Source organism: Rhinolophus hipposideros (assembly GCF_964194185.1).
Source record: "Rhinolophus hipposideros genome assembly, chromosome: 10".
Lineage (NCBI taxonomy): Eukaryota > Metazoa > Chordata > Mammalia > Chiroptera > Rhinolophidae > Rhinolophus > Rhinolophus hipposideros.
Window position 1 is genome coordinate 4,504,652 of NC_138056.1, and position 9,431 is coordinate 4,514,082.

Here is a 9,431-nt window from a genome sequence, read left to right on the forward strand (position 1 = left end):
ACCAGTACCCCACACCCCCACACCCCACATCCTCAGCTGCAAAGGAGGGTATGAGACAGGCATGGCTGGCAGGGGTCCATGAAGCCAGCTCACGGGAAAGACCAGCCCGCAGCCCAGGGCGATGCCACACCCGCCTCCCCAGCCCCTGGCGTGCCAGACAGGCCAAGACGCAGTCCTGGACCTTCCTCCTCTTTATTTCTTTCCTGCCACAGCAAGGTAAGGGTGGGGGCCGTGGGCACGGCCACAGGTGGGCTTTATTCATCTTCCACAGTGAAGGTGAAGGGGTTCAGCTTGTAGCCCGTGCCTGAGTAGAACTTGTTCTGGAACTCCACCCTGGGGTGAGAAGGGGGCACTGGTGAGGGGAGGGCCCTCCACCCCTGCCCATGCTGCCCGGGGCCAGCTGGGGGGGCAGCTCACCAGTGCAGCCGCAGCGCGTGTAAGAAGGCCGAGAGCCCCTCCATCACCAGCAGGATGGCCACGGTGAGGACGGCGAAGGCGGCAAAGACGGGGACCAGCACCACGGCCACCACGCCCATCTCTCGGCCCAGGCGCAGGCCCACACGCATCACCATGGCCCACAGGACCTCCGATAGCTCTGTGGATGAAGGAGGCGCAGTGGAGACCAGGGGCCGGGGTGCCCACCAGCCCCCCAGGCAGCCTGAAGTCCCCCTTCTTGCGAGACCAACGGGGGCTTCCTCTGATGGCCCCACTTTACAGGAGCCCAGAGAAGTGACGCCCTCAGGCCACCCAGCAAGCAGCTAAGGGGGTGGGGGTGCGGAGCCAGGACTTGCTGGCCGGGTCACTCACGGGCATGGGCCAGGCTCAGGGCCCAGAGGCGCAGGTAGGAGGCGGTGTTGGAGATGCAGCCCAGGCAGAACTCGATGGTGTGGATGGCCTGGTGCATGAACACCTCGGAGAGAGCAAACTGGGGGTGGAGTGGGCCAGTGAGGGCAAGCTGGGCCTGCCCCAGCCCCCTCCCAGAAGGGCACCACACCCACCTCGGCCTCCTCTTCGTCCCCTGAGCACCCCGCCTTCTCCTCATCAGAGCCCCAGCCAGCCGCAGGTGCGTCAGGCGGGTCCAGAAGCCGGGTCTTGTCCTCATCCTGGGTTGGGGACAGGGGACGGGAAAGGGCGGGGGCATCAGCAGGCCCAGCCCCAGATCGGGCCCACACCTCCCCATGCTGCCCATGTACATGGCCGGGGAGCCTGCGAGGGAGGGAGGGAGGGAGGGAGGGAGGGAGGGAGGGCGGGCGGGCGGGAGGCGTATCTCAGCCTGGCAGTGGCCCTGCCTCCCCAGCAGTCCCCTCCCACGTGTCCCCCTCCCGCCTCTACCGGCTGTGGGCCAGCATGCCGCCTCCTCCTCCGGTGCTGCCAGCGCAGAAACAAGGGTGTGCCAAGCAGCAGGACAGGCACCGTGGCCAGGGCCAGCACCACCAGTGTGGCCTGCACCACCTCCTGCAGGGGATGGCGCTTGAGTCAGTGCCCCTGCGAGCCCCACACCTGGCCCGGGCCACTGGACTCACAGGGCCCAGGGAGCCCACCGTCGGCTTTTCCTGCAGTACCCCTTGCTGAGCAGGGACATCACTGCTCCATAAGGAATCCTGGGAGAGAAGGGCCACAGGCTTCCGGCACCCACTGCGCCCCCGCTCTGGGAACCCTGTCCCTGCACCCCGCTGTGTCAAGGCCTCGGGCCTGCATCCTCGGTTCCCAGATGAGGACCCTGCAGCTCCGAGGTGTCCAGTGGCCACAGGGCCCCAGGAGGGGTGTGAGCCTGCTCCCCGCCCCCGGCCCAGCCCACCTGCCCAGGAAAGAGCAGCCGGTTGGTGGGGCTGCGGGAGAAGAGGAACATGTTGATGAAATGGATGAGGATGCTGGGGGCTGAGGCGGCACCGGCCACCGAGACTCGCAGCCACTTGTAAAGGACCAGGAAGACCAGGTAGCCGAACAGGCCCAGCAGGAAGACCAGCTCAGGCAGGGTCTCCAGCAGCAGCCGATGCCGCTGGCCAAAGTGCCTGGGGTAGGAGGAGGGCCGGGTCAGCGGACCACCTGGCCCTGCCAGCCCCCAACCCCCGCCCCCGGAGCCTGGGCCCTCACACATGGTTGAAGACGCCCAGGACCACCCCAAAGGCCATGTGGGTGACCCCCAGGATGACAGACATCTTCATCTTGAAGGAGTTGAGGAAGCTCAGGTGATTGACAGCCAGGCTCCAGACCTGGGGTGGCAGGAGAGGTGGGTGTCATGCAGGGGGCCCCCTGCCCACGTCACTCTCACCCACCTCTTTGTCCCCTTCGGGGCCTCAGCACAATCTGTCACCTGGCCCTCCCCTGAAGGGCAGCAGAGGGTACTGCTTAAGAGCACAGACAACCCGGTCCCAACCCCAGCTCTTTCTAACGGGCTAACCTTGGGCACATGGTCCCATGTGTTAGCTTCCTCGTCTATAAAATGGGAGCTCTTCGTGGAGCCGTCAGGAGGATGAAATATAGTCATTGCACATAAAGGGCTCAGAACAGCGCCCAACACAGAGGAGGCTCCACAGCGACCAAGTGCTCTCGTCACTGCGCCATGCCTCTCTGCTCTGGGGAGTGGCTGCAATGTGGGCCCAGCAAGGGGGCCCCTTATCTATCTGGGGCCCTGTGCCTCCTGCGCCAAAACCAGGCTGCCCTCCCGCTTGCCTGCAGCACCCACAGCCAGCGGCCAGGACTCACAGGGTCGATGCCAAAGGGGTAGGGTCCCAGGAAGACACCAGTGACATTGGGGTCCAGTGCAAGCAGCGGGTGCTCGGCCAGGAATGTGTCGCTGTGGGAACAGCGGACAGGGTGTTCAGGGAGGCAGGGACCGCGGGCAGCGGGGACCTGGGGGGCGGCGGGGCAGGCAGGCAGGCAGACCTCACCTCCAGCCGGACTGGTTGGCCATGGCCGCCACACTCCAGCCCGAGGGGAAGATAACGGTGGCACGGCTGAAGCACTCATTGTAGATGAAGCCAGTGTAGATGGAGAACAGGCCCATGAGCAGAAGCAGGTAGCGGCCGCCGAAGAAGGTGCGCCAGATCTGGGGGAGGGGGCCATGAGGGACTGGCGGGGTCCACCCACCCCACCTGCCCGGCCACCACACGACCTCACCTCGTTCTGCGCCATCTTCACACTCGGCCGGTCCTCAGCGAGCACCATGGCCAGGGCGAAGAGAAACATGAGCAGCCCGTGGCCCACGTCGCCAAACATCACGGCGAAGAGGAAGGGGAAGGTGATGATGGTGTAGGGCGCTGCGGGAGAGGGGCCCCATGGTCAGCCAGGACCCCACGGAGAAAGGCACATCTCTGTACCAGATGCCACAGAGGCCCCAAGACCAGACTCTGGGATGGCATCCAATTCATACTTCTTAAAAAACACAGTGTGGCCAAACAGAACACATCTGCAGGCTCGCTTTGGCCCACGGCCTGCTGGTTGGCAAAGTCTGATAATTGTTCACCTTCCCCGTGCTGCTCTGAGTCTGCACCGTGATTCCCATTCTACAGGTGAGAAAACTGAGGCTCCAAGAAGCCAAGCAACTTATCAAGGTAGGCGAGTTGGACCTCAAACCCGGATCATTCCTACTGCAGAGCCGCTGCTCCTTGTGCAACCCTGTGCCAGCCCTGTTGTGAGCTTCACAAGGCGGGGGGCGGGTTGCTGGGATAAACACAATGCACTGGGCCCCGACAGCAGTGGAATGACAGGGAGTGCACCTCGACTTCAGAGGGCAAGACAGGTCCAGTGTGGATACCGCCTTCCCAGACTTCCACCAAGGTGGGGCTGTGGGGTGCCATGGCTCTCACCGGGGTTGACCTCCTGGTAGCGGCCCACGCCATAGGCGTCCACGATGCCCTGGAAGCTGGCTGTGAAGCGGGTGGTGCGGATGAGCGTAGGGGGCATGTCCCGGCAGGGGATGCGGTGAACCACGGCGCTCACACCTGCCTCACTCTGGGGCGCCCAGCAGGTAGGCCGGCAGACAGACAGATAGATGGCAGATGAGACTGATGGCGGGACCCTCAGGGATCCTTGGATCCCCCAGCCAGGCCCAGGTGGAGATGTGGAGCACAGAGGGGGCTCACTGGATGGGCGCTTGGGACCTGGGGCAGCCTCTCCTCTCTCTGTGAAGTCAGACCACCAGTCCCACCTGCCCCCATTCAGGGGGATTTAGGGAGAGCCAGAGATCAGCTGGACCACAGTCCCTTGGGAAATAGAAGCATGCTACTGCTCATCCAGGTGGCCCAGGACGGAAACCCATTGGCAACTTTAAGCACCCACTAGGCACGGGCAGCCTGTGGTGTATTCACACTACAGCGACCCCTGGTTGCAGGGTCACTGCACCCATTTCACAGATGAGGAGCCTGAGGCTCCCTCTAGTCGGCCCAAGGTCACAGGACCAGTGGCTGCAGAGTCTGGATTTGAACCCCGTTTCTCACTTAACACCCAGTCCATCCACCAGGGTGTGACAGTCCACCCCAGAAGCTCTGGGAAGTCAGGGGGTGGGCTTGCTGGACCAGGGCCATCAGGGTGGACTCCCCCGGGGAAGGGAAGCCCTAGCAAAGCAATGGGAAGTGTGTTGTGAGGCAGAAACAGGCCTTGGCCTGGCAGCAGGGGGTGCGGGGACCCCCACCGGGCTCACCGAGCTTTCCTGCAGCGCCTGCTGCAAGGTGGGCAGGTCGCGCGTGGCACACCAGGCCTCGGCGATGAGGCACTTGTGTGTGGCGCTCACGCTGCACTGGTTGAGGGCCAGGTATACAGCCTTCATCTTGCGGGTCTGCATCTGCCAGGGCGGCAGCAGCCGCTGCACCCGGCCCAGCACCTGGCTCAGGAAGCGCTCCGTCTCCCCCAGGACCTGAGGCCAGAGCAGGATGGGGTTAGGAGGCACGGGTGGGGGGGGGGGAGGCTGCGCGGGTCGTGGGCGCCCACCTCCTGCAGCTCGAGGCTCTGCTGCTGCAGCTGCTGCAGGACTCCACGGCGGGCATCATCCTGCTCGGGGAATGGGAAGACGTGGCAGTGGAAGCTGGCAGGGGAGGAAGTGACATGAGGTGAGCCAGGGGTTCCAGATCAGTCTGGAAGGAGCTCACGGGGCAGTGCAGGGGACAGGGCGGGCTCAGTGGAGGGGACATGCAGGGGCCTGGCACAAGGGCAGCAGGCAATCAGCCTCCCAGGGGGCTCACCAGTCCGTGATCTTGCGAATCTTCTGACCGATCTGCTCGCCCCAGTAAGAGATGAGGAAAGTCATCCACGTTGCAGGCTCGCCCTGACGGAGTGAGGCCCGGTTTACCTTGGAGTCCCGGCTCCGCCCAGCATGCACCCCAGCCTGGGTCCCCCCAGCCCAATCACTGCTCACTGTCACGGGGTCCTCCAGTGGCCGCTCCGCCTCCCTGAAGCTGGCGATTAGGAAGCCGCGGCAGGCCCTCCAGAGCAGGCGCTCCAGGGCGGCAGCCTTGTGGGGTTCCACGGCACCTGCCACGAAGCTGCCGGGACAGGCAGGGCTGGGGGGGCTGCTCCTACCTCCTCCAACCTCGCCCCGCCAGACCACTCCACAGCCGTGCCCTGCCCAGGATGGTCAACCAGGCACACTGGCCCTGCCCCCAGGAACAAGGCAGGAGCCCACCATGCAGGGCCAAAGAGGGGAAATCCCCATGAGCAAGGAAAATTCCAGGCCTGGGAGCACTGGACAAGCAGTCCGAGCCAGGCCTGACGCCGGTGCTCAGGGCCTCTGTGGCTGATGAGAAAGAGCATGAAGCTGCCCCCCACTTACTTGACCCTGAGGTCCTGGTGCGGGTCCCCCAGGGACTGGAGTAGGGGGCTACTTTCCGAAGGCCCATCTGTGTAGGTGGCTGCCACCTAGGATTCGAGAGGCACCGTGAACCTGGGCCCAAATGGGGCCCGATACCCACCCCTACCCTGTGCGCCCTGCCCAGGATGGTGCTAACCGGGGGACCATGGCCCTGACCCAGCACAGCCGCGTGGAGCTGCAGCTCGTGCAACTGGGCCCGCAGGGCCTGCTGGTTGCCCCTCACGTCGCGGAGCTCCTGTGCCAGGCGATCCGTCTCCTCCTGGATGCGCAGCAGATTGCGGGGTGGGGGCGCTGGCAGCACCCCCTCAGGCGGGGGCAGTGCCAGCCCAGCCCGCCGAACCTCCTCCTGCAGGAAGGCTGGGTGCAGAGGGGTGGGTGTCAGCGGAGGCCACTCAGGGGCCACCACCAGCTAATGGCCACTGTTAGCCAAGGGCTGGCCACTGTCTACGGGACCCCAAATGCCACCTCAAACTCCAGTGGCCACTAGCTAACTGATTCACTATGTCCCAGATCCTCAGATAAACTCCAGGCAAAACCTCCATCCCCACAGATCTGCCCTCCGCCTTCATTCCCTTGGCCCCTGCGCAGCCCAGAGCCCGGGGCCCACAGAGCTCTTCCCAGCAGGCCAGCCCCCACATTGCAGGCCACGGAGCGAGAGCTTGCATGGAGGCTCGCACAGCGCCTGCCTGATCACTTGATTGATAAGCTATCAAACCATTACACAAGTGTGCTTGATTCTCCCACCTTGCAGACTTCTCCAGGTGCCAAGGCAGGGGTCCCTCCTGCCCGAGTTTAAGAAGGAGTTGCTTCTTGGGGGCACCTGACCCTAAATCCTGGCCTCTGCCCACTCTGGTCCATTTACAGAAGAGAAAGCTCTGTTCATGCCTCTCTCTTGCTAAGAAACCACAGTAGCTCCATAGGACAAATTTCCAGACCCTCGCCCAGTATTCAAGGCCTCTTCCGAGCCAGCCCTGGCCTCAGTTCTCTGCTCAGCTCACCCAAGGCTGCCCTGTTCCCAAGAACACTGCACAGATCCCAGCTGCCCTGCTCTGGCTCTGCAGGCCCTATCCTGGACCTCCCTTCTCTGCCTTCTACCTGGGTGACCAGGACTCTCCCTTTCAGACCAAGCTCGACCTACGCCTCCTCCAGGGAGCCTGCCTAGGATGTAGGCCTGGGACTAACTCACTGAAGGTCTTCTCCAGCTCCTCGCAGCGCCGGACATCCAACACAAAGCGTCTCTGGAAGGCGCTTACCGAGGCGTTGAGCTGTGATTGCCATGTGAAGGGGTCAGTTTCTGGGGACGGAGTCAGGGAGGTCCCCACCACCCGTGCCCAGGCCAGGCTCTCCTCAGGCTGTAGCTGCCTCCCCAAAAAGGTGCTAAGCACACCGTGAACGTCCAGATACCCAGCTGGAGACAGACCAGACCCCACACCCCTGAGGAGGGCATCCAGCTCGGACACCAAAGGACAAGGTCCCCTCCCACACCCATCCCAGCCCCTCTCACGTCTCTGAATTCCACGAGACCCAGCTCGCCCAGCTGGCTCACACAGGGGTAGGCAGCAGCCGTGGGCAAGAAGAGCTGAACCAGCGCCACCTCCTCACTCCGGAACATGGAGCCCATGGTCCTGTGGGGCGGGCAGGAGGTGGGGGCTCAGTCTGGGGCAAGCCACGATTGCCCACAGGCTAGGAATTCAGTATACATCAGCTCACGTAATCCTGGAAGGTCCTGCTTTCACCCCCATCTGACAGATGGAGAAACAGGCCCAGGAAGCTGGATGATATGCTGAGATAACACGGGAAACAAGGAACCTGACATAGCCGGTGCCACAATCTGACTCAAAGCCCGAGGTCAAGCTCTTCCTGGCTGACTCTGGCCCTGCTCCTCACCCGTGATGGTTCCTGGAGACACTGGCCCTCCTCTGTGACCTGCCACTGCCCTGCATCCTACTCATCCTTGGGACCCCAGGCCAAGGGTCACTCTAGCAGCGGGCCTCCTGGCCATGAGCCCTTGCCTTTCTACCCCAGGGAGTGTCTTTGACAAGACACCCAGGCTGAGATTGGGCCTGTCCCCACAGGCAGCTGGAGCCCTGTTCCCTCCCTGCGAGGTCTGTGTGTGCTGAGGGTGGTGGGGATCTCCACTGTGTCCCCAGGGGCCCAGTGAGGGCACAGAGGCCTGCTGGGAACACTCATGAACGGGGGATCTTCTCCTAAGGCCTGGGCTGCCTGACAGTGGCTGTTGTGGGTAGAGGTGGCAGCAGACTTCCAGATGTCGAAATTATTGAAAGTGAAACTGTGGAAACTGCAAAATGGGCCGGAAGGGCTTGGCGGGGCCTTGCTTAAACACCGGCAGAGGGAGGGCCAGGGTGGCCTCCAATGGGACCTGCAGATGCCCAGCCCACAAGCCAGGGCTCTGTGACCGCTGCTCTCAGGGCCGGGGCCAGCTACTTCCTCTCTGTGGGACTCAGTTTCTTTAGCTCTCAAACTGGAGGGAAGAGGAGACAGGCAGGGGTTAGGGTCCCACTGAGAGGGTGAAGGTTTGGCGCCAGAATGCCCCACCCACTGTCTGGGCCGACTGGGGCCTGTGTGGCTGGTCACTTCCTCCCCGGGGGCCTGGTTTACTTAAGTCTAAATAGGGAATGCAGCCCTGTCCCTAGCCCCAGAGAGGAGAGAATGCCGAAGGAAACAGCCTGAGGCTGCAGAAGGGCTGGGCCCTGGACAAGGAAAGGTGGGTAGGAGGGGCTGGCTTCCATTCCCAAAGGCTCAGGGACCAGGGCTTGGAGCTCTGCCTAAGCTGTGATTGGCTGTGTGACCCTGGGGGAGTCTCTTGCCCTCTCGGGGGGCCTTTACTTCCTCTTTGGGTAAATGAGACTTAGCCACCCCCAGCAGAGACAGGACCCAGGTAGGGAGGTGAAAACAACAGCCAGAGCCCCCATGTGATCCCTCATTTAAGACGATCAGCAATCCTGGAGGGAGAGGGCACTGTAGCCCTGTTTTATAGATGGGTTAACTGAGACTTGGAGAGGGGAGGTCCAAGATCAAAGAGTCTGCAAGTGGCCAAGTCAGAGGGGAGCCAGGCCTGGGGCCACTGGTTTGGAAGTCCCCGTGCCCAATAAGTGCTCAGGGGAGGGCCCAATATGTGTTCTCTGCCCTGGACACCCAAAAAAGTTGGGCTGGCCAAATGGGGGGTTGTAGGAAGCCCGGTCTGGGGACCCAGAGGGTAAAGCAGCTGTGGCAAATCCAGCCTGGTGGCCTTGACTTACAGGGCTCTCGGGCCTGGGCACTTCCCTGTGGTGGGCACGAGTGTGTAGGGACCTGGCCAGAGCCCTCCCCTGGCACACACCCTACCCTTCATCCTCCCTGGCCCCTTCCTGAACCAGAGGTCAGTCCCATTTAAGGAGCAACCGAAGATGCCCCAGTCCTGTGGCCTTCAGAGTCCAGCCCACTTCTCGCTCTGTGCCCCTCTGCTCCTTGTCGGGAGGCTGGAGGCTAAGGCCGGCTCCTCAAACAACCCACCAGGTCCTCTCCTCTGTGCCCCTGGCTCAGATGATGACCTGGGCTGAGGAGAGGGTCTGCCACCTCCTCCATTCCGGACTGGTAGGCTCTGGAGTCGGAACGACCCCGTTTG

General features: G+C 63.0%; 1 protein-coding gene across 1 annotated transcript; it reads right to left on the reverse strand.

Moving 5' to 3' along the window:
• Nucleotides 1-174: 174 nt before the first annotated feature.
• On the reverse strand, nucleotides 175-7,427 carry TCIRG1 (T cell immune regulator 1, ATPase H+ transporting V0 subunit a3; the record flags this gene model as incomplete). Its single annotated transcript, XM_081062185.1, has 19 exons — nucleotides 175-333; nucleotides 418-595; nucleotides 808-925; nucleotides 999-1,103; nucleotides 1,333-1,455; nucleotides 1,799-2,012; nucleotides 2,095-2,213; nucleotides 2,707-2,797; nucleotides 2,892-3,049; nucleotides 3,121-3,260; nucleotides 3,810-3,954; nucleotides 4,643-4,855; nucleotides 4,930-5,023; nucleotides 5,181-5,263; nucleotides 5,354-5,480; nucleotides 5,768-5,853; nucleotides 5,943-6,163; nucleotides 6,993-7,071; nucleotides 7,311-7,427. The coding sequence occupies 19 exons, from the start codon at nucleotides 7,425-7,427 to the stop codon at nucleotides 255-257; spliced, it is 2,490 nt and encodes an 829-aa protein (XP_080918311.1). The 3' UTR covers nucleotides 175-254.
• Nucleotides 7,428-9,431: the final 2,004 nt, after the last annotated feature.